Raw genomic sequence first — 25,469 nt, forward strand, 5'->3', positions numbered from 1 at the left:
AGTACAGAGATGGTCTTCATCCTGAAAAGCTTAAAACCTAACTAGAAAAGACAGAGAAGTGCAGAGAAAAAGATGAAGTAAGGATTTGCTTTAAACCACAAGAGCAGATTAGCAGTAGGACAAACAACAAAATCTGTATATCCTAATTCCCAGTGCAGTGTCTGTTCCCTGCACTAGAATTTCTTCTTCCTATTAAGACTGGAATTTTGGATTGCTAGAAGCGTAGACATTTATGCCCCAGTAGTAGAATACTTACAGAACAAATTGAAAGCTCTACTGGAATATAAGTTCATTACCATTTGCCATTAAAAAACTTTTTTCCATTGTTTTTAATTTTTTCTAAACTCTGATTAATTGAGCTGAAAATTTTCATGCTGGCAGTTTGCCTCAAGTAGAATGAAAAAAATAAAAAAATCCTGCTGTATTTGTGGATAACACTCTTTACCCTATTAGAAGAGTTTTCAACTATTGTGTTAAGAAAATTTGAAAAGGGCATGCTTTGGAGTAGGCTTTGGGTTTCAAAGGAAGACTCATCCTGGCATCAGAATTGATTTAATACTGTTTTCTTGATTTGCTTTAGACAAATCCCAAGCAACAGAAAAATAAGTGTGTGTATGCCAACTGACTCATTTGCAGTGCTTGAAATCAACCCTGGGTGCCTAACTCTACATTTTTGTTACTAGCACTTAGTGAGAACCCAGTGGCAAAGTACATTTTCGGCTTTCTGAGTGCAGAGAGGGTAACAGCTTTGTCTTTTGGAAGCCTCTCTATGAGCTTATATAGGATAGGAAAAGACCTGGGCTGTGCCTCTAGATGTTGACGAGGATGCAATGCAGGGGGGTCAGTCGCATAATAGGGTGTGTAATTTTACAAATTAGTGTTAATATTATGTCTGTATTACCTTTATAACAACCTCTGTTAACTGTAGATTGTGAAGATGAACGCTTAAATTTAGAAAATACTAGAATTGAGACTGCAAAATTGACGTAGTCACTTGGTTCATCTGTGACTGTAAAAATATATTACTTGTAATCCCTCTGTCAGCCATTGTCTCTCCTTTAGGACCTATGCCTGTTTTGGAGAATGCTGTTAGTCAATATTTTTTTCTTTGTCATTCAGTGCTGGATCCTGGATGTAGCATTCTCGTCCTGCAGTGAATTTCTGCAGGGGTATCCAGGCTGCATATGAGCACTTGAGAAACAGCAGTGAATTTATCTGAACAATACCTGTGGGAAGTGAAATAATACTAAGTCAATTTTGTCTAAGGACAGCTGAGTCTGAGAGAGCTTAAGAACAGTTTAGGGGTGACTGGCAAGGAACATCCAGGATCTGATTTTTCAAGAATACTTTGAATTTTTAGGTATTCAGACCACAGCTCCAGAGATTTTAGCTACAGCTTACAACTGTGAGCACACAGCATTTCTGTAAATCAGGTGCCAGGTTTCTGTCTGTGAACATTAAAAAAAAAAAAAAAAATATTCATCATTTTATAAGACTGCTGTGGCAAGACACACTGAAGAGCATGGTTCTGTGGGGCAGTGCTCAACAGTCACTGTGACACCCTTTTCACTGCTTCATTCCTTATGTGCATCTCAATATTGGCAACATGTAATGCTGGAGCACTGCAAGCAGCATGCTTCTCTATACCCAGTACCATTTCCTTTCTGGGGCGTGAGAGGAGTAATGCAATTAAAGACTGAGTAAAGGAAGCCTAATTCTTAACATTTCTTAACATTAAGTGTTTCAATACTCCGACCTTAATATACTTTACATTTAGCAAGTTGGGCATATTATTCAAATAACTGATATTGTGTAGCTCCTGTCAGAATTACTGCTGATCTCCAGAAGAAAGTTGTGCTGATTTAGCCTTCTTGAGATTTTAAATTAGTTTTTTCACAGCAGTGCAAAAAATAAGAGATTCGTACTTCAGTTGATAGTAAGCTTAGCTGTGTCTTACACTGCTTGAGGTCAGATTTAAACCTAAATAAACCACTCTTGATATGTTTATAAAACATACCATATAAAAGCTAGGTGGTGGTGATGATATAGTGGGAATAATTAAAAAAAACAATTCTGAAATGAGCTTTGCATAATGGCTTGCAAGATGTTCATGAAACTGATGTAAAAGGTAACTTCAGTAGGGTATAATATCTGTGAGTGGGAAAAGCTTTCTCTAAAGTTACAGCAAAGCTGACAAAGCAGAAAAAGAATTTGTGAGATAACACTTGCAAGATAGATTGTAATTTTGGTAAACAAGCATGTTAGACCTGCCTGTTTTAGCACAGTAAACAGAAGTAAATAAGCAAAATTTTCAAAGAAGTTAAGATTACACTGCAAAAAGAACAGTGGCAGTTCTGCAAGTACATAAAATTTACCAAAAGTAAGCCTATACTGAAAGTAGTCTAAACTTGCTAATTGAACAGTATTTAAATTTTTGAGCAAATTTTTCATTCCACACTGATAGGATTACATTTTTGGCAGAGTAGTGAGTGCCACAAGAAGGAGTCACAGGGAGAGAGAGAAGGTATAGAAATGGCTCCATCATTTCATGATAAACAGAAAACTGGACAAAATGTGTTAGGCTCAGTGTATGTAAATTCATTGGTACATGCTGCTGCGTGCCTGCTGTGACAAAGTAAAATGGTTTTATAAACTGAACAAAGTTCATTTTTTCCTTTTTAAAAATCAGAAACTGCTGATGTACAGCCTGTGGAAAAAATAAAAGGTGATTTCCCACCCACCCTGAAGATGCTGCTGGCTGCCTAAACCTTATAGAACTAACAAGCTGCACCAGCAAGTACCATATTTATAATCCATTCCGGCTGTTATTTTAAAGGGGTCTGAGAAAGCCAATTACCAAATGCCTCTGAATTTCAAGCAATGTAAAACCTCTCATTTTATTAGGCTCTCAATATCTGTCGCACTGCTGAGGCATGATGAGAATGGATAATATCTAACACTGCTTCTTCAACCCTTGGTAGCAGGCATTTGGCTTGTCATTCCCAACTGTCCTCTGCTGCCCATCTTCCATTCAGTATTACTGTGTTGAACCTATCTACCCATCAATTGGGGTTCAGCCTCTTTTGTCCACTTACTACATTTCCCAATGAGAATTTTTATGCCTTCCCCACGCTGCCCCACTCACTAGCGGCAGCTTCTTGAAAACATCCTTGAAACTGCCCCATTACTGCACCAAGAAGGTTCTTGTGCCCTTGTGCCTATGAGTAGTTGACAGTACCTGCATTCTAACTTAGCAGGTTGTACTCCTCTTGTACTGGAGGGCAAGCCCTTGGAGCAGCGCGTTCTGTTTTCACTGTATTTGTATGCTGCATAGCATGGAGAAGTCCTATCTTGACCTGAGTTTGTAGTCCTGTCTAAATGCAGATAATAATTATGTCATTATAGTTAGTTGTCCCTTAGACAAGCTCACATGTACGTGCTGAACTTGACCTGCAGCACAGCTGCATATGCCAGCATATGCATGCACTTGGTATACACATTCCGTGCCCTCCTGGGAAGGGATAGGAGTGATGGCATGGGGCTGATCCCACCACCACTGTGGGAGCATGAGCATGAAAGTGTCCGCAGCACAGACATCTCCTCAGTCTAGCCAAGGCTTGCTCTGACTTTGTGTCCCAGCAGTGTGATAGGAAAAGAAGGCTGGGTTTGAGCATAGGACTGTGCTGATGGGTGAAAGGGTGAAAGGCAATGCAGACGTAGTCATGCTTTCTAAAACACTAATCTTTATTCTGTATTTGCAATACTCTTTTATTCGTCCTGGTTTTGCTGTCTGATGCAGAACTTAAAATGAGATCTGATCTCCTTGGGAGCTTTCCGGTTAAATATTTTTAAATAAATGAATAATGTCTTGCACACTTTCCTCCCTGGACACTTCTAGCAAGAACAATCTATCAGCTACCTGATATCTCAGCAGTGCAAGGTAGCTAAAATCTGCCCAGGTGCCCCATTTTGTGGACTGTGCAAAGTGTTATTTTGCCAGTCTGGTTAAACAAATTGGAAGCTCCCCATCCAAAGACTGTCACTGCAAATCCTGTGAGAGCTAGGCTGGCTCTTTACAATGTGCTGAGGTTCCTTGAGCCATCCCTTGAGCCTGTTGAGCAATCATGTTATTTTCTTCAATGAAATGTTCAGGAAGAAATGTGTTCATGAATAAAAGCCTGATATTTCAACATCTGCATCTGGAAGGAAATGCAGCCTGGGTAGTCATCATTTGGTTGTGAAAGGCTCAGTCATTATTTAAATCATATGTGCTCTCCATGTTCAGAGGGGGCCCATGATTCAAGGCCTGCTGGAACAAAGAAGAGTTTATTGACTCAGTGGGCTTTGGATTAGACCCTAAATTGACAGGAGGAACTGAGACTGAATTACCATTCTCTGGAGAGTTTGGGAATGCTGCACAGTGGTTAGATTTTTGTGCTTCCAAATAAAAGTGCCACTGCTGAAGAAAGCCGAAAGGTTTGTAGAATAAAATCTTTAGGGAGAGTTGTCAGTCTTACAGGTGTGGGAAGGTGACTGTGATGTAAGTTAAACCTTCTTTTCCAGAGTCATCTTAAGATCCACAGTGTATACTTTATGACAGCCAGACCCACAGGAGGAGTTACTAAAGAAAAAGATAAGATTGATATTCCCTATTGATTTAATTTCTGGTGCAACCGAATCAAAACATTTTAGAGGAGAGGGGAGGCATCCGTTAATTAACAACAAAGAATCTGTGTCTTGCCTATAGGAATTTGATGAGTACACTGCAACTGGGAGCAGTTTTATTTGGTCCCATTTACTCTACCAGTACGTTTTCAGGGAAAGGAGGAGCCTTACGCATGTTTTTCACATTATTTGATTTGCACTGCCCTCAGCTGGTACGCTTGAGCTATGCCACCGGAGTCCTACCAGTAAGTCACACCAAAGCACTCTATGAAGGGAATTGAAGTCAAGCTATTGCAGTTAGTCTCATGTGCCAGACCCTCCCCGCTGTGCTACCTCAGTACGTGGACTGCAGTACGTTCAGAACAGATGGATTTTGCTGAACAGCCCTTGATACCACAGCACATGAGAATCTCATAAATTTTCATGCATGATTTCTTAATCCCATGCATGCTGTTATGTGTGCACTTCCCAGAGGGGTGGAAGCATTCACTAGAAGTCCTGCAGGGATCCTGCAACAGAGATGAAGTTAGAACTCATGCCTTCAAAACCCCAGGGCTGTGCCCCACGCATGAGAACATGTCTCCAGAGTAGTTCATGATACTGTACCCACACACTGTGCATACTATGCACACACCACTTTGCTCAGTGCTGATACCTACCCCATGATTTCTAAACACTGAGCATCCAATAGCTGCAAAGGAAGAGTTTTTGTTCGGTTGGGCCATAAGAACTTGCCGATGCTGAAGAAGGATGAATCCCTCAAGGCAGTGTATTTGATTTGTGCTGGTACAAAAAGCAGATGTGTAGTGTATAATGTAGTCTCTTTTAAGCAGTGCTACTTGCACATCTTTCTTGAATTTATCACTGGTAATTCTATCTTTTGCTTCAGCCAGTAATTATCTTCTGCTTAAAACTTTTCAGGAGAAGCAGAGATTGAGAGCGATGATGATGATGACTATGATGATGACTGTAAAAAGTCGTCGATGGATGAAGTAAGCGTGTAGATACCTTTTACGTTGATGGGTCGGTTCCAGCAGTGGGTTGGCTTGTGTTACCAGGAGCGGGACTACCATCTAGTGGAAGAAGGGAGGCAGAGCACCGGGAAACACCAACTTGCTGAACTTGGTTGCTAATCGGTTTGAAAGCACATCTTTGCTTTGTTTATTTATATTTTCATTTACTGAAGAATAAGAACTAATAGCATCATAGCTCATCTGTTTTAGACAACTGCTTGTGGTGGATTTAGCATTGTTGGAAGAAAAACTTGGCATCAAACACTTAAAGCTGTACTTATTATTTATCCAAGGGTACTGATAAACGTGCTCTGTGCTATGCATGTGTAAAGGTAACTCAGTCCCTTCCATAGGAGCCACGTAAAAAGAATGAATGCAGCAGCAGTTTAATAAAATATTTAAATTCCATAACAAATCTTCTTTACTATGTGAAACTCCCTGTATGAGGCGTTGACTTCACTAAGCCAGGATCAGTGAAAGATATCACAGTTGATGGAAAACTGGGCTTCAGTATTTATGGCCTCTGATGGCTGCCATGGACAGAGCAAAACTGCAGCATTTTCCCTTCTCTGCCCTAGGGTACTGCTGGGAGTGAGGCAATGGCCACAGAAGAGATGTCTAACCTGGTGAACTACATTCAGCCTGTGAAGTTTGAGTCATTTGAAGTATCAAAAAGTAAGTAAGCTAACCATGAGCAACATATACTGGAAATTGCCTAGAAGTGTTTGAAAGGAAGTTCTGGAGCAATGCTACTTGTCTTCCTCTCAGTTAGATACAGGCACACAGACACAAAATGTTCCCTTGGTATCCAGCCAGATAAATCCTTATTTATTTTGAAACCTGTATTAGTCTAAATAGCAAACTTCATCAACAGTAAACATGCTGCCATTTCAAAAACATTTTTTAAAAGGTTGTTCTTACATTGTCTTTGTTGTCCATGACTGAAGAGGAACTTAAGCAGAAAGGTGGTCATAAATATTCCTATGGATTGAGCAAGTGCTTTAGATTTTGCTTCTGTTACTTTTATAGAGGTTGCAGGGTAAGAAGAGTCTGCCCTTCCCCATATGTAAGTTCACTCTTTCCTGCCTCTTTGTATTGTATAAAAAAGGCCATAATTTTGTTCCCTGCTGGCTTTTACAGAATATGTCTTGCTAGGAATGCACTCAGCGGCATCCTCAGTAAACACTGAAGAATCTTTTCCTTTCTTGGTACAGAACCCCCTACTGTTTGCCTGCCCTTTTTCACTTTGTTTTGACAGGTTTCAATCTGCTTTTGCAGCTTTTTAGCTAAAGAACTCTACAGCATTTTAATTTATTATGGATTTGTGGAGACCTTGGCAGAGGACAGGTAGTTGGTGCCTAAGTCCATGTCTGTACACAAGATTTTGCATTTACTCATGATGAGTAATAAACATATAGGAAGTTATCTACCTCTTGATTTGTATGTGGGCATTTATACTGACATACACACAAGCATTCACAAAATCATGCAGAGAGCTATGCTTGTTCCCTACAGTAGTGTCCCTTTGTATGTTTATCATTTCCCCTGGCTCTAGTGAGAGTTACAAGAACACAGTGGGAAGGAGATATTCCTTCTGGAAAGGAAGCCATGTGAATCCTAGCCAGACAAGTTGCTGCAGCTGTTATAAAATGGTCTTGTGTATGTTTCTTCTGTTCACATGCATGTGTCTTTCTGAGGTTTTTCTTTTCTAAAGAACTGCTGGTGTCCAGATTTTTTTTATCCCAAGTCTTGATGTGACCTTTGATCAATCATACTGTTTCTGTGAACTCATAATGTAAAGGAACTAATATTTCTGGTGTTTGAGTTGAAAAAATCATTAAGTGATAAATGTGGCCAGTTCGTTAAAGCAGTGGCCTTACATGGTAAATGTTGCTGGCTGGTTAAACCAGTGGGCACTATAGCATGACTTGTGGCTTCTGGTCTTAGTCCTAGCCTGGACTCACTGCTGGATCTTCATTCAGTTCAGTGAAGATGAGCTGAATAGAGGAGAAGTTAGATGGGGGTTGTTTTTTAATTTGCTGCCTATCCAGTTGTTGCCCAGATTTTATTTTTGTTCACCTGACTTCATTTCCCTAAGTGTGGAGCTCCATACTTGTCTTTTATACAGTGTTCATTTCATTGTTAGAACATTTTTCTCATTTAATATCTTCTAGTTAAGAATTTGTTTTGATTTATGATCCTGGCCTCCATGATGGTAATAGTACCTCATTGCTTCTGTCATTCATGCATTTTAAAAGTGCATTTTCTGGTCTTGTGTCCAACTTTTTAATAGAAATATTGACTAGCACTGGGTCTGTAACAGTCCCCTGATTGCCCTCAATATGTATGTACCCTCCCTCTGACAGCAAGTAGCTGTAACTGAATTTTTTCAAGTTTTTCAGTCAGTTTTTCAATGAGTTTTTTGTCCACTCCATGGTGACTTCCTCCTGATAAGATTTCACAGTGTAATATATCACAAGAGAGAATTCTCTCTCCTGCACAGGCTTTTCTCCAAAGGGCAGGTTTCTTAGTCCTCTCCAGATACTACAAGGAAATAATTGTTCTTATTTTAATTAGGAGTTTGATTAAGCCCTGGACATTTAGTAACTGAATCATTTAACACCTACCAGTTCTGGTTTCCTACAGATGCTCTACTTTAAGATAAGGCTGTCCCATTAGTAAGCGGGAAGGATGGAATAAGAATAATCTCAGTGCCTTTCTAAGGACCTGAAATGGAGGTGAGCTGGCTGGAACAGTCTGGAGAAAGAGAGGATATTGCTTGTTGGAAAGGAGGAAAGGTAGGAGAGCAGCTTCTAGGGAGTGACAGGAATCTTTTGCCTTTAGAAGGTAACAGCTATGAATAATGGCAGTAGCATGATGGTCAGCAGTTAGAAATAAGGACCACAACAAATTCCGAGGATAGTCATCCTCTGACTTTTCAACATACACTGAGAATAGTTTGTAGTTCACAGGCTGGTAGCACATTTTCCTCTCTTGTTGGCCCAAATAATCCAGCTCCTCATTTCTTTGGATCTGCTGCTTCCTTTTTGGCTTCCTATAAGGAAAGCGCCCACCTGTTTGTGTCCTGTTTCTCTCTGTGAGACAAGTGCTTTTGTTCAGTTTTATCCCTCTCCTGCAGCTCCGCAGTTTGACTTCAAGGAGCTGGCCAGGCTGGCCTCCTGGCCATCCCTGGATTCCTGCAGCACAATTACTTCTAAAACTGGATGAGGGCAAGCCTTTTCTTTGCCTTACTGTTTGCTTTCAATAAAGTGGTGAGGCTAGAGAGTTCATTTTTGAACACAGATACTGTTTCCCTTGTTTTTAAAGACAGCAGTGCTGACTTATCTGATGGATATGACCTCCCAGCGCTGTGGCCGCTTCTAGGCAACCTACACAGCTGATTGCGATGAAATGGGAAGCTGTTATTTTGCAGGAATCCTTACCTTTTGTATAAAAGTGTAAAAGAAAAAATACTGACACTGAAAGGTTCTTGACTTAGGCTGTCTGCTACAGCATGTCACATGGTTGCATTGCGAGGGTGTGCACACATCAGGCAAAGGTGAGTAACAAACAGTACACAAATTAATGTTTAGTCCTACTGACTTATAAGCTTAGGGCGAGCTTTTTGCCACTCTCAGGTCAGAAAGTCTGACCAAATTAAAGAGGTTATAGAAGCTCCATATGAGTTCGGGCTTAGGTCTGAAGACCTGCTGGGACGCAAAAGTGTACCTTCAGGCTTGATTAGATAGCAATGTTTCCATGACTGTTTGGGACAGATGTGACCTTACCCTGACCTGCTGAAGATAACAAGAACCGCTGTAGGCACAGCTAGTGCACTGTTTAGTTTAATCTGATATGGACATTAGTTATTATAGCTTCAAATTGGCTCAAAGCCCTTGCATCTGTCTGCAAAGACAACCTAGAGGTCCAGCAGGGCCCTCTGTGTCCCCCACAAAAGCTGCTACAATACCTCTGCGTCACAGGTGTGAGCTTTGGGCTCTACCTCTCAAATATATCAGCATGCAAACCTGAGAGGTCTCTGCCCATGGCACTGACTTTGTTGCCTGCAGCTGGTACAGCAGCAGTCTCAGGCGGTACCAGTGCCCTTAATTTGGGCAGTGCTAATGTGATTTGAGACGGAGCTCTTCGGTATGTGCAGAATGAACTTCTGTCAGCAGACGACTGTGTATGTAAATTCTTTGAGATCAAGGTGAAATGAGCTGGTGAACAATAGATGAGATAAGGGGACTGAGACTAAACCAGTTGTTTGCAGCTGATGTCTCACATATGGTTTCATGCTCTAATGTGTCACTAATTTTATTTCTCCTTTAAACTTTCAGAACGCAACAAAAGTTTTGAAATGTCTTCCTTTGTGGAAACCAAAGGGCTTGAGCAACTTACAAAGTCTCCTGTGGAATTTGTGGAGTATCCTTGACTTTCAGAACACTGCTTTCTTAGCCTTTCTAAATGTGAGATCTATTACAGGGCTTTATTGAAAATTGGAGACAGGAGCTGGGGAAATAGGGAACCCAAATGAAATTTGTAGATTTGACTGTCTTGCTAGATGAATTAATTGGCCTGAGTTCTGATGAGCTAATTTAAAAGCTGACATGAATCCTTGTGCTGGGGGCTAGGACTAGAGGGAATAGGCATAAACTACATATTAAAGACCTGATACTTTGTATTCTCATTGTTAAATTTATCATCCTATATGAGGTGGTATGAGTTTTGGTGAGCAAATTGTCAAAATGTGACGGACTTGGGGTTTTGCAAAGTCATACGAGAAAGCTTGCTTTCCCATCATACCTCTAGTTCTAAGACTACTGAGCTGTTTTATTGCCACACAATTCTTTTTTTTTTTTTCTTTTCGGAAGTAACTTTTAAAGAAAAGCTAAGGAGCATTCATTTTAGACCTTTTGATGTTTCTCAGTATCTCTCATCATGGCTGCAGTTAAGAATGAATGGTCAAGATAAAATAGTGCCTCAAAGAAGATTAATGGAAAGCTACTTCCACAGATAACCTGCAGCATAGTCTCATCTCTGAGATTTGTAGACTCAACCGTTAAGAAGTCCACACTTGTAATTCCTGTCTGTATGTAGAGGCCAATTCTATTGTTTATTCCAGAAGAATACTTTTTTACCAAGCACCTCTCCCCACTCCAGAGGAAGATTCACTGTTTACAGCTAATTGGCCTCTATAAATGCGATCTTAGGAAAATCCTGAATTAATAATGACAATGATAAATAGAATTTTATGAATGCTGTCTTTTTTTTTATGCATATGCCTGTGCTGTTTCCTTGCTTATTCTGAGTCCTGTATATGGGAACAAATAGTACCTTTAATTATCCTGTATTTATCATATCTCCTACAAAACTGTGGACCTCTGGAAGCGTTATGGCTGCAGAAATCCAATAAGGAACCCAATGCCACTCTGTAAAGAACACCTACATTTAAATATTGCAGTTGTACCTCTCTGCAAAGTGATTTTTGTCATGTGTACTGTATCTTAACTACTCACCATTCAGATACAACAAAATGCAGCTAAGTCGAATTTACCCAAAAGGAACACGTGTAGATTCTTCGAACTACATGCCACAAGTCTTTTGGAATGCTGGCTGCCAAATGGTTGCTCTTAACTTCCAAACTGTAGGTAAGTTATGCTGATCCCTGGATTCTCCAAGTCGTACGTTTCCACTTCTCTGATACAGTTTCTGATTCATAGGTAGGAAAGGCTTTATGCATCAAAAGGTGTCTAGCGCTTGTAATGATACTAAAGAGCCTTTAATTAACATTTTTAACACTTTTTGGGGTGTTTTTTTTCACTGGGAATACTCATAATTACCATGCTGTTGCTAGAATAATACACATATATAATGCCCTCCATATTGTCATCATTTGTAAGTAGTTACCATTGAGCAACATTTCAGATCTGGCAGGGAATTTTTTCCTGTGTCTTCCAAAATCTAATTATATCAGACATAAGGGACATAGATAGCAAATTCCACTTTAAAAGTGAGTTTTTAAGAAACAAAGACATTTGGGCTCCTAGATGCACAAGCCACTTTTTAAACAGAATGTGTTAGATAGAATGAGCCTGTGTGTCTTCTGAGACATAGAAATATTGCCATTTACTGTATCCCAGGACATATCCTGGCCGTGTTCTGTCTCTGGGTACATGGTATCATGGTATCATTCCCTTTCTCCTTTCTGGTTGTGCCCATGTGCACACCATCTTTCCATGGAAGGCAAAACCCTGTAGAGGCTGGGAGTCTGCAGAGTAATAAAACCTCTTTGGGCCAGTTTCAACCAAGTATCAGGCTCAGGCACCATTGATGTTAGTAGGGGTTAGAAACAGAAGTGCTCTGCTGGGCTGGATACAACAGTACAATCAGTACAACACTGAGAATCAAAACCTACAATCAGCACAACAGTGAGGGAATCAAAACTTAAGTGTCAAGGCTTCTTTTAAAATTTGAAAATGTTATCTATTGAATAGTCTCATAAAGATGTCTTACAGATGTCTTGTTCTTGTCAGAAGAATTCAAGAGGGTGACTGCAATCACATCTGAAGCCTCTAAAGCAAGTGTGCCATGAATAGCTGTTTACATTACAGTCAGTTTGCAATCACAGTAATTGTTATTATTTTGTTGCTTTTTTTCAATTATTATCTATCCAGAACATAACTCTTACAATATTTTTAACACCTAGATTTGTCTATGCAAATAAACATGGGAATGTATGAATACAATGGAAAAAGTGGATACAGGTTAAAGCCAGAATTCATGAGAAGACCAGACAAACACTTTGATCCATTTACTGAAAGTATAGTGGACGGAATAGTAGCTAACACCTTATCTGTCAAGGTACGTACGCAGCTGGTGAAAATGCTTTCGTGATAATGTCAGGGCACAGATATATTTCTGTTGTGCAGTGGCTTAGCAAATAACTGTGCTCATTCAAGAAAATAAAATGCATTTCATTTCAAGGAGTGACGTTTATTTTTTAAATTCTGCCTCACATTTCATGTTGTAGGATAAATAAATATATTTTTATTGTATGTATTGTTTTCCATAGGAGTAATTTAGAAGTGAATGGATGTAAGAGTAGTTTGGCTTTGTTTTTAGTGACAAAGGGCTGAATTTAAAACATGCTGTGATGAAGTGGTAGTATGGACTGGAATAGCTAGAGCACTATGCTATTTAGTATAAATAAATTTTCTGGTTGCCTATAAGTTCTCCAGCAGAAGTGTGGAACCATAAATGTCAGCTGCAATTTGTTGCCAGCTTGCTTTTCTTCATTCCTTTTTAAAGACCTCTAAGGAAGTTCAAGGACTGCCAGGAATCTGCAAATTGAGAACTACTTGTATGAATGTTTAGAGGGATAGATTGCATTGGCTATGAAAAGATCACAAATTCACACTTGGTGTAGCTCTAGTTACAAAAACATAAACTTTCTGAAATCCTGTTATTCCCCAAATGGACTTGTCCATTAGAACAGTGTCCGTATTATAGAATCCACCTGCAAAATATCCTCCTGTTTTTCTTGAAAGAAAACAAGTATTTCCGCTCAGGCTGCAGAGACAAGTATAGCAGAGGAGTGCTGGAGGGGTATGAATAAAGTAATAACCCGATAACATGCATATTAAAAAAAGACGATTGTGTGGGAATGACCTTTTGTGGTGACCTGTAATCACAGCAGCTTTCAGTTCCTCCTGTGGGTTTAGAGGCACTTTCTTCTGCAATTTTAGTAAATGGAGGTGGAAGCCATTCGGTAGCTCTTAGAGGAAGCACAGCATTTTTAACATGTATGAGCATCCAGGAGTCGTGAGAGAGAAGTCAGCTGCTTCTGCCTGCTTGGTGAATACTCTGCTGGTTCTAATGTCCATGCCCATACAAGATACGTCCGAGAACAGATTACGATTTGCTTTAGGCAAGCCTCGATTTGGCAAGGCACAGTGACACTGCTGCCTATTCCTGTGCCTCTTCAGTTTTCTGAAGTAATTGCAGACCTTTCTTTAACTCTTTAAAGCTGAGTTGTGTTTCCTGTTAAAAATAAGAGCTTGAAAAGACCAGCTACTTTGTAATTGTTTTGTTTTCATAGTGAAACTCTTCACCCTCTGTGAAGAGCCTTTATTAGAATACCAACTTTTTAGCTTCTTTTCTCACTCGCAATTAAAAGCATATGTAGTTTCTGTGATGCTTATACCTCTTTTCTTCCAGCATTTTTTGGCCTGTTGTTGAAACTGGATAGAATTAGAGTTCTTAAAAATACTGTGTTGTGGAAATAGGCAGCCAGGTTGAGGAAGAGATCCAAACGAGTATTCCTGCTGAGGGAAGGGCAGCAGCGTGATCTCAACCACATTATCACTCATAGGGGAATTCAGGACCACAGAGTCACAGGAAACCAGGCCTCATAAGTTGTTTTTCTTGTGTCTGCAACATTAAACAGTGATTTTTTGTTTATTGTGATTTTGTTTTGGTTTTATTTTAAATGCATGCTATCTGATCATTAATGAGAATTATCCACCTGCATTTCAGCAACTCATTTCCTAATCCACCAAAGCAGTCTGTAGTAATCTTCTTTGGTTTGGTTTTAGATAATTTCAGGTCAGTTTCTTTCTGATAAAAAAGTCGGTACCTACGTAGAAGTCGACATGTTTGGCCTGCCTGTGGATACAAGAAGAAAAGCTTTGAAGACCAAGACCTCTCAAGGCAATGCCGTTAATCCCATCTGGGAAGAGGAAACCATAGTGTTTAAGAAGGTCAGTGTAACAATTGCATCCCAAATGTGTTTTGTGCTTGTTTTCTCACTGTCCAGCAGGGAAATTCCACAGTGGTTTACTGAAACTTTGCATTTGTTAGAAGGAAAGATATTCTAAATAGTTATTTCTTGAACTGTTTCTTGTTAACCACTTTTGGTGTAATTCTGCTACTGTAGTTGTGCCAGCTCCTGCTAAAATAAATGAGTTTAAAGTCACCTTGATCGTTTCACTGACACAGCTGGAAGCAGCAGACATGCCGATAGACTCGCCTGCACGGCACAGTGCAACGCCATGCTATGAACAAGCAAGCGCAGATCCCAGCAACAGTTTAGCTGAATTACCGTGGAGTTTTGCCTTGGCGGAACAGCCCCCCGTTAACCTGTGAGCAAGGTGATGTGAATACAGCTAGAACAATCTGGCTGTCCAAGCTAGCAATTCCTTATCTCTGCTTAGCACTAGATTTTGCTATATAAATACAACCTAGGTGGTGAAACCACATATATCCCATCCACTTGAATTGAGACGTAGGCTCCTGAGTTACTCGTGCAATTTGAACAATATTACTTAGACTCAATTCTCTAAACTTTGAAAGAGCAGAAAATACTGAGCATGTTTTAGGATTGTGCAACTCACAGCCAGTTTTTTAAGTCTCTGGGTTTTGCTTACTGGGTGCTGTGGTTAAGTGGATCTTGAGTCCACGTGTTTTACAAACAATTTCTTTCATATTTCTCTCAGCAAATGTAGCTCACAGAGATGTTTTTACAATTGGTACTTGCAGCCCTGCTTTCTAGTGAGCACAGCCCTTTTCCCTGAATATTTGGCCTTCTGAATGACTTTCCTTTGGCAGCCTGCCAGAGCTTAAGTTTGGAAACATAGCTAGTATTTTTCTTCTGTAATGAACTTCTAATTAGTGTACTTCATTTCTTTATTTAGTTAACGATCATGCCCAACTGCCTCTGTGCTTGGAGAAGCATAGATTACTATTTTTAGTAATGTTGAAAATAAATTAGAGAAGCTCTTAGTTTGGGACTGTTGCGCTTTTTTTGCTTTTTTTTTTCCCCTCTTTCCTTTCATTGTCTAGAGAAAGTTTAGCATATGTTCTGAAAAAAATGCATATCTGTGCCCACGTTAAAAATATGTGTATTTGTGTGTATATTTGCATTAATTAAGGAAATTAGATTAATTATACTACATATTTTTTAAAATAATATTAAATATTTTTATCTTGATAGAGTTTAGTAATCTTTTCTGATTTCGTGGGGGTTTTTTTTCACTGTTTGGCCTTCCTTCTTATGTAGTGCCAAGAAAACATCCAATGTTAGTAAACGCCCTGCCTGATTAAACCTCTTTAGCCCAGCCAGTGTGTATGCTGCAGCACTGGAAAATTCTGCTGGGGTTGGCATTGTTCATGTAATTCATACATTCACAGTGCAAAACTGGTTGAGTTCCTTGTTGAGTTTTCAACATTAATATGCCTTTCAGTGACTTTTCTTAGTAGTAAGTAATCCTGTTGGCCCAAACACAGAAGGAAAAAAAAAACCATCCAGGGTGTGAGTAATAAGCAGAAAACAGCAGAATTCAAGTGTGATAGGAGTTGAGCTGACATAGTTCCTTGTATCATGTTGAAAATACAGGGTCAAATTACTGGGTTCAACATATTATGCACATGTCCCACCTCAAGTTTCTTGATTGAAAAATGTTTCTATGAGAGTTATTTTGACACACAGGTGTACACCCTGACCTCTTGTTCATGAGTAAGACTTTCATATGGATGTGTAGATGTTACTGTCTGCTGGACTGAACTTTTTGTCCGCCCTGTAGCCTATGAAAGGAACTGTTTCATTCAGAGCAGAAAGTTAATAATGCAACAATATTGCCTTCTAGGTCGTTTTACCTTCCCTGGCATGTTTGAGGCTAGCAGTGTATGAAGAAGGAGGGAAATTTATTGGTCATCGGATATTACCAGTCTCAGCAATTCGACCAGGTACACCATTTTTTCCATTGAGACAGACATTGTGTAGTGAAAAGAAAGAGCAAGCCCAAATCTCAACTGCTGTAAATCAGCAGCCACTCTGCAGATTTATAGCAACTGGGGATTTGAATAATCTATCTCAACTGTGAAAAGGAAAACACCATATTTCAGCAGCTAAATTGTACACTTGTAAGAGGAAAGAGGGCAGCAACAGCCAGTTTTGATGTCATCTCTGTGAGAATGGGAGATAGCTGGAAATGAAAGCAAAATGTGCTCCTCTAATGTAATTTTTACATGCATGGAAGGACTGACCTACATGCAAGCTGTTGTATCTCTGTAACACCTTTAAATCAACCCAAAATTACTTTCATCTTCATTGCTGAAAATTTAAGAAAAAAAATGTATCATTACTGGTCTCTTCTAAATCGTATTATTATTCGTATTATTATTTCTATTATAATTAGTGGCCACTTAACTGAAATTGCCTTATGCAACAACCCGGCCCTTATTTTCCGGGCCAGAGACTTAGAGATCATGTTTCAGAAAGATGCAATGACATTGGCATTGTGAACAAGAGAAGTGTTTGACTTCAGTGCCAGCTTTTCCGGGGCGGGGGCAGGAAATTAAATTAGGGCAAGCATATGGGCCATAAACATGCTCCCAGCGTCACTCACACTGGAAAAGGAAGAATATATCTATGCTGTACCTTATCTAGCCAGTCCCAGCAGTAGCACAAAATTCATGTCCCTGTATCTAACAATTGTTGTCCATATTATTTCTGAAGACCTGATCTCAGGTAATGTATAAATCAGTCCCTTCTCTTGTGGCAGATGATGTCAGGGATCTTCTGAGCTCCAAGCAGTTTTGTCTTAGCTGGTGTGGGTTGCATGGCCTCACTGCAGGTGCAAACAGGCTGACCATGGGAGGTGGCTGCTGGGCACCTCACTGCTCCAGGATTTCCTCACTGGTTGTCATTTCTTTTTCCCTCCACCTTCCCTTTTCTCTACCCTACTGCTGGCCACACATCCATAGCCATTCTATTATTGCCAGCTCTGCCAATTTCCACACCATTTTCACGCACAAACTCAGTTTATCAATCCAGCAGAAACCTCAACTTTTTTATGCCAGCTGCATTTTCTGCTGGCTTAATGAATATAATTGTCTCATGGAGGATCTGCCAAGCTCCAGAGGAAGATAGGTGATTGGGGAGGAGAAAGGGGATTGTGAGGGATTTTCCTCCACTTGTGAAAGTGGGTTCTTACCACATCTGGTCCCCTTTCATGGCACTTGCCCTTCATGCGACATGGAGTCCATTCAGCAGAGCACTGAATCATGGACTTGCTTTCAAGCTTGTGCTTTTTAGAACAAAGGCCACTGTGTTAAATTGTACAAGGACTTCTGAGAGCTTTTACCCACAAGCCTATCTTCTGTCCTTTTGACTCCAGGAATCATTATTTTACAGCATGTGATGGAGAACAGCATGTTGATTTTCATTCATGTACGTGCTGAAAATTTGCTGGAGGAGCTTGAGAGGACCTCTATAATATGTAATTGCTCTCTTTTCTGAGACATAATTGAAAACTGTGTCATACTATCACCCAAACCCACAGAATTACCAGTATTCCTAAAGCAAGGATTTAACTGTGACTTGGAGCTGGAGTTGTTCACATCAACCAAGTGAGAATCCCCCCAGATAAGTGCATCCTGCTCATGACTTGTATCCTGGTGCTACCTGTGTGTGCAGCTCCATAATCATGCCTTAGAACAGCTTCAGTCGTGGTGTGACGGGCACCGGCCTGTGAGGCAGAGGATGCAGCTTTGCAGCTGTACGAGGTTGTTTTCTCTCATTCCTGCCCATACACTTCCATCACGGTCTTTAAATTGGGATTAATATGTCTGACCTTACAGTGAGGCATTTTGGAGAGCTAAATTGGTGGAAGACTTTTCGCAGTTTCTGAAGCTTGCTTTTTCTGGAGTTTAGCTCACTGAGCTGCCCATCTACAAAGTCAGAGAAGTGTCAGTGAACAAGAGAAAGAGCAGGAGATGGTGGTAGTTGGGTGGGAGAAAGGGTTTTGGGCTGTGCTGTCTCTGGTGTCTCAGCTTGGCTAAGTTAACTTGCACTGTAGTGTGTGCCCTTGCTCTTACAGGACAGGCAGTTTTCAAAACAGTCTGAAAATACTCTTTTTCAGATCTATTTATTAGGTTGGTCACATGATAGGTTTCATACATACGCACACACACTTTGTAGATGGAGTGCTACATTATCTATTTTTTAAATGAGATATTGTGTTGCGTCTCAGTTTTGCTTGGCTGTTCAGTTTCCTGAATACCACAACAGTCACTTTTGAAAACTAAGAAAGAGCTACGGAACTGGAAAAAAAAATATTCCAGCTACAGGTAATAAATTAGAATGCACCAAAAATTATATAAATGACAATTTTTAGCATTATTTGCAGATGTAAAAATAAAGGGAAAATATTGTATTAAACTGCAGCATCACATGCCTTTCTAACAGTCCTTTGTCTGTATACTTATCTCTGAAACCCTTCGGGTAAATCTTTCCCTACCAGAGGTCCCTGGGGTTGCTTGCTCAGTTGGAGCCACACTATAAATAGCAAATGAGAACACAATTACATTGGCAATGCCTATGGAAGAGCTTATGCTCTGAACTGGTTGTTTCTTATTTTGCAGGCTACCACTACATCTGTTTGAGGAATGAGAGGAACCAACCTTTGACACTGCCAGCCCTCTTTGTGTACATAGAGGTGAAAGACTATGTACCTGATACTTATGCAGGTAATTCTGTGGCATTTTCCAAGTGGGAAATATAAAAGTTAAATGAAGCGCAAAATGAATGTGGTGTAGATGACTTGCCATATTGGGGTAACAGTCCTGTACGCAAACCTCTGTATCTGATGGATTGTTATGTCTTACCACTCATACAAGAAGGCCCGATTTACAGGGACCTGCCTGAGGTTTAGGATTAAGGCCAACTCTTTTATTTTCAGCAGGCCTTGTATGACTCTAAAGGAGGAAATACCCCAGGTATTTGCCATTGAAACATAAATGAGACTTACATGACACAGTAGTGTGTAATTGTTTCCTGAGGAAAGTGCCATGTTTAACATAGGGCATTTTATCTTGGAATCAGCTCTAAACAAGGATAAGTTTAAAGACCATACTGTGCATCTTCAGTGAAAACAGTGGTTTGTATAGCTATTTTGAAATTTTTTTTAAGTAGTTTTCTTACTAATGCTTCTCTGTGCCTCATGTGAAGCCAGATCCTAGCTGGCTGATGCTGTAAGCTTTGAAGATCTATCAAAAAACCCTGTGCAGAAAAAGCACATCTATGAGACCCAAGCACAAACTCAAAGAAGGTTTGGGTTAGAGTATTTTTGCATGATGGTGTAGTCCCCTCCGCTGTTGTTCCTATCACCTAGGAGTACCTATCAGAAGCAAACCTGTATGAAAATTACTCTCTTCAAACCTGAGGAGCACTGGAACCATAACATAAGGGGTTTGAAACTGAAGTATTTGCTATGTTTCTAGATGTGATCGAGGCCTTATCCAATCCAATCAGATATGTCAACTTGATGGAGCAGAGAGCTAAGCAACTGGCTGCACTGACTCTGGAAGATGAAGAAGAGGTAAAGAAAGAGGTAAGGGAGGTTTCAGAGTCTCTCCAAATTAAGTTACAGTATTTAAAAGCACCTATTTTGACAAATATTGGAAGTCCCTGGGAACTGTACGTGTTGATTACTTGAACACCTGTAAACACCTCACCCAGAATGAGTCTAGGGTACATTACAGCTAAAAGGCATTGCACTGTGTGTGTAGTTTCCTTGAATGCAGCATGTTGTGCATGGAGCACGTTACTCTTCAGAGGCAGAGAGATGCTGAATGTTGAATGAAAAACCACATTATGTGTATGCTGATTTGCAACTTTGTTATGTATTAAATGAAATCTTCTTGAGTCATTGCCTGTTGTTTTCCAGTGAGATGCTGAAGTTCATCTTAGTAAAAAGACAATTTTGTGTCAGTAGCTTTTTCTGAAAATATTACAAATTTTCCAGAACTTCAGGCTCTGTTTCTGGAGGTTCTATTCTGTTCAGAAACATTCATTTGTCTCTGATTATGATGTGTCTATACATTCTCTGTGAGCAAACATGCCCTAAAGACACCCGGTATAACTGTACAATAATTTAGATGGGAGGGGACCTTTGGAGGTCAACTGATCCAACCCTTCATAGATCTTAGGAACAGAGATGAAGAGGGAGGAGACCATAAAATGAATAAATGTTCAGGCCTATTCTATCTTACCTGAAATCTATGGGAGCCACATTTCCAGTTGTTCGGTATATGTGGTTACCTATGGACTAACCTGTAAACCCCATTTTTCTGTATAATTGGAGGTGTCGTGCATACAAATGCGTAGGTATTATTTTGAGCATAATTGAGAGTAATGGCAGTTCAGCTTTGGTTTCTGGTAAACTCTGTGCATGTTCAAACATTCAGTCTCTCTGTTCCAGACATTGTTATTGGGACGTCTTCTAGAAATGTCTGAAAATATCAACCATGTCTTTTAAAGATTGCTTGTGTCAGATATTGGGCACATCATGTGAATCAAAAGGCACTCAGTACGGGTCTGCAGCGAAGATGGAGAAGTGCTTTATAATCCTAAACTGCCCTCAGCTCTCGTGTCTGTCTTCAATTCTCAGATGTGCAAAAGCTCATTGAACTAGATTTTGTAACCAAGAATACATTCCCAAAGCAGACCAGATGAGTGAAAGTCATTACGATTCAGTGGCCAACAATTTACTCTTTGTGCAGTGTCACAAGTTCGGCTGAATGAGGACACTGTGAAATGCTCAGTAGTATCTTAGACATTTATCTAGGACACTCTACACATGAGATTCTATTTTAATAGCAAAGTCTTTTTTTGAGATAATCCTTTAAATACCTTAGAGGTCATTTTTACTTTTTCAAAAGTACGGTTTTTCCTGGTCTGTACAGGGTTATTTGTTAGTTAGAAAAATTCTGTCACAGAGTATCTTCTCAAGCAAATGGGAAGTAGGAAAGATGAACTCTAGTGCTCAAGTAGTGCTACCATATGTCAGGGAGCTTGAAATCTCATAGGATTAAGGATCTTGTTTTGGAATAGCAGAGAAATATTTTTTAAAAGAAAACTGTAACGATTGTAATGGTGCATTTGGTAAAAATGTATAACCATTCAGTTAGATGCAGTACACCGTTGTTACCTTCTATTTATAAATGCCCATTCTGGGCAGGATACTTGGCAGCTGATCTGTACTTGGGAATCTCAGCTTTCCTGGTGATGTTATGTGATGATAACATTTTCTTCACCAGTCGGCCGGGCTGATCGTTTTGTTCACTTACATTGGCCCATGAGAATTGTGTCAGTGAATAATGGCAAGTATATTCACTGGCAACATAGCTAAACAAACCCAAGCATGTTTGCCAGAAATGTACACATAAATGCACCTGGATTCAGTTTTCCTACGTACAGCTTCAAATTTGCACACTATGAATGTTTGTGTGCAAGGCAGTGCTGTGTCCTAGCACAGATTGCACCTCCGCACACCTCTTTCTCTCCCACACGCATTTTTTTATCTGAGCTGGGTTCTTGCAGCTGCAAGAGGAAAATAGGGGGTTTTGTCTCTGCTACCCACAAGTTTAAACTGCATCTCTGTAAGAAGTTTCCTAAGCTTTTGCAAAAAGAAAAGAAAAAAAAAATCTAATAAGCTACCTAATAGTGAATTATTTTGAACAGATAAATTAGCCTTTCTTTAGGCTTCAAATTACAGCATCTTTTCTGTATTCATATGCAATGTTCCCATCATAAGTGTAACATGAATTCCTACCTTTAGCTTTCTGGTCAGTTCTTGCTTTCCAGCCTGGCCTTAGAACAGCGATTTTTTTGTTTTGGAGTAGCATTGGCAGCATTATAATACCTGCAGTGTGGGTTTTGCACTTTTAGCTGTACTCATCTGAAAATGTTGTAAATATTTATGAGCATGGAGGTTGCCTTCTCTTCCCCTGCCTGATGTCCTGTACAGACAGGAGGCATAAGCTATAGAAATGTGCAGAGAGTTCCATGGGGTGAATTAATTCCAGCCTAAAATAGATTGATGTAACTAGTTTGTATGTTTTCACCCTCACAGTCATGGCAGCAGAAGCACGTAGGGATCTAGGAAAAGCTAGCCAGAGTAAAATACATTTTGACTGTCCCTGCTGGTGTAATGTCCCTGGAGCCGTGTGTTAATTCCCACTGCAGAGTCAGGGAGTCAGGAGCCCTTGCTACTCACGTGTCTGACATGGAAGCAGCAGCACATCTGACCTGTTGTTTCTACCCATAAAACAGTGTTAAAATGGAGACTATTGTTTTGCATGCCAGGATATAAATCAAATGAAGCCAGTTGCCTTCTTTGGTAAAGTAGAGTTATTTTTATACGGAAAGTAAATGAAAATACCTCTAGGAGAGCAGCTGCACTTAGTATATCTGATACCACTATTTAAAATGAAAATTCACACATAATTTTGCAAACCATGTTCACACCAAGTTACAATAATGGAAATCAGGTTGATGCAACACTTATAGGGAGACCTTGCTTGCACTTGCTTATACTTTGCCAAGGAGGATAGAGGCAAACTGACTTCAGAACTGCCCACCTAGTTAACAGTGCAGCACAGAGGAGATCTCCCAGCCCCAATACATTGCAGCTCCTTTTGTCTGTAGAAATAAAAATAGACCATAGAGTTACATACCTGTATGGGTATGCATCTTTCTACTTAGTAAATAAATACTGTCTTGCAAAAGACTTGGCAATATGTGGAACACAAACCATTTTCTGTGAATATTTAAACTATAAATCATAAGGCTGGATTACATCATGTTTTAAAAAGAGCCTAAAATATTCTCCACTAAGGAAAAATGTTTACTTTAGCATTCTGCGTGATGAATTATGAGAAGAGAAAGTGCTTTTTAATGAGATTAGATTGCTTGATATAGTGAAAATTACTCTTTATTCACTTCCTGATCCTGTCTCACATTTCTGCTTTAGTTTCTGAAAGCAGATGTTTTATGTCCAAAACTGACAGGCTATATTAATAGTTTCTCAACAAGCTGTGATGCAGCATTTCACACCACATACAAACCTAGTCGCAAAAAAAGGAGATAATACCCACTTTCCCATGCAATGACTTCTGGGGCAGAGACTTGCCAGAAGTTAGGAATTCTAGCTTTATTAGTACTAAATGTTGATGATCTGTATAGCTAACATTGTTTTTTATCAAACTAATGAATTGCATCCTGTGAGGAGTTTGTTTTAAGGAGAATTGAGGGCATAACCATGTCTCTGTGTGTTTGTCACAGCTACAGCTTTTGCCAGTCACATTATCCTACTGTCATAAATGTTGGCTAGATCATGTTTTTCCTTCTCTTATTGCAGTCATCTCTGCTTGATATAAATTAAGTTGTTGGCATTGGTTTTCAAGTGCATCATGTTTCTGACTACAGTATCACTCTCATATAATTTTGGTGGAAATATGCTGTTGAAACAGAAATCCTTTTGAAGTATACAGTATGTTGTCAGGGCCAAGATGAAGGAAATCAGCAGCAGGAGCAGCACAAAACAGATCAAAATGTATTTTGCCTCTGTTGATGCAGTGCAGGCTGATATTTTGCAAGTGTGGAGTAATCAAGGGGAGAAAAACCCAACAACTGTGGTATCCTGCCTCTGCTTGTAATGTGATTACCATCAAAGAGTGAAATGGAAGCAGCTGAAGGAACAAATCCAAAACTACCCTGAGACACCATGGCAACTGGCCCCTTGCAGGGACAGCAGGAAGTGGCCCTTGGCCATTTCAAAATAAAAATTGCTTTGAATGACCTTCTGTTTGCTGAGTGCTTGCTTAAAACCTGATGGTCACAAGGAAAATTATAGAATGTTCAGTACATAGTATGTACGCTGTAAGCCTGAGCCTTTAGGGAACCGGAGAGAAAGAAAAAATTGTGGAAAATGCTTAAATATTTGGATACCACAGATGTATTTATGCAGCAGAATGGAGGTACTGTTTACATATTATCCTTGGAGTGTAATTACAAGAATGTAAGATCTTGGGAATCAGAAGTACATCTCTGTTCTGTAAGAATGGTGTATAATGATAGTGCTGTGTGTAGCTGAAATGTAAAAGTAGTTTTGTGTACATGCTTTGTTCACAGCAGGGATTTGAGTAGCATTTTCATGCCAGCTTCTATATTATTTCTAGAGAGGTTTTTATGGCAGAGAACAATGCTTTTCAATAAAATACAGATTTCACATCTGGTGCAGCTCATATATACTGTACTGAAAAACGTCCCTGATGAGTTATATCCACTTAAAATGAAAATACTTTTTTCAGAATAATACATGCTCTATTTCTTCTTGAAATTTACCCTGCAAAAACAAACCACCTGGATTACCATGGCTCTTAAGGAAATCTTTTTTCTTTTTCTTTTAGAATGATTTATATATAACAATCACCCAACATTATATTTTAAAAAAAGAAGCTGAAGTAGACCTGCAAATAAATAATTTTAAGTCTGTTAGTTGGGAAAAGTAATGTAAATAATTATGTATTTTCAGATTGACCATGGAGATGCACCATCTGAAGCTAATAATGAACCTAGACCAGCACCAGCAGAAAATGGAGTAAATTACACTGCCTCTCTTACACCGAAACCAGCAACTCAGGTTGTCCATAGCCAACCAGCACCAGGTAAAATAAAAACAACATAAAGGAAAACAAAAAAAATTGCCATCTCTTCAAAATAAATCTGGATAATAATTTTTCATGTGCTGTATGTTTGAAGAACAAAGGGGGCAGATTCTGTTTGTTTTGTTTTCATAAAACAGGTAGACATTTTCCCACTACTTTTGTAGGCTGTTAGAGCCAGTCTTCTTCAAATATACAAATGTCCTTTATTTGGGAGTTGCTTTTGTGGTGGAACTGAAGTTGACTACAAGCAAGAAAACTTGCTAGGTTTTTGTTGTTGTT

General features: G+C 39.6%; 1 protein-coding gene across 4 annotated transcripts in view; it reads left to right on the forward strand.

Moving 5' to 3' along the window:
* PLCB1 (phospholipase C beta 1) overlaps positions 1–25,469 on the forward strand; it is a 401,171-nt gene that overhangs the window by 302,494 nt on the left and 73,208 nt on the right. For all 4 annotated transcript variants that reach the window (XM_037405583.1, XM_037405580.1, XM_037405581.1 and 1 more), the window contains exons 15-24: positions 5,587–5,657; positions 6,257–6,353; positions 10,019–10,103; positions 11,205–11,329; positions 12,388–12,542; positions 14,276–14,440; positions 16,325–16,424; positions 19,104–19,208; positions 19,962–20,071; positions 25,058–25,190. In XM_037405583.1, coding sequence (XP_037261480.1) covers positions 5,587–5,657; positions 6,257–6,353; positions 10,019–10,103; positions 11,205–11,329; positions 12,388–12,542; positions 14,276–14,440; positions 16,325–16,424; positions 19,104–19,208; positions 19,962–20,071; positions 25,058–25,190 — 1,146 coding nt within the window. The remainder of the gene's footprint in view (positions 1–5,586; positions 5,658–6,256; positions 6,354–10,018; positions 10,104–11,204; positions 11,330–12,387; positions 12,543–14,275; positions 14,441–16,324; positions 16,425–19,103; positions 19,209–19,961; positions 20,072–25,057; positions 25,191–25,469) is intronic.

This window comes from Falco rusticolus, chromosome 12 (genome assembly GCF_015220075.1).
Source record: "Falco rusticolus isolate bFalRus1 chromosome 12, bFalRus1.pri, whole genome shotgun sequence".
Taxonomy (NCBI): Eukaryota; Metazoa; Chordata; class Aves; order Falconiformes; family Falconidae; genus Falco; species Falco rusticolus.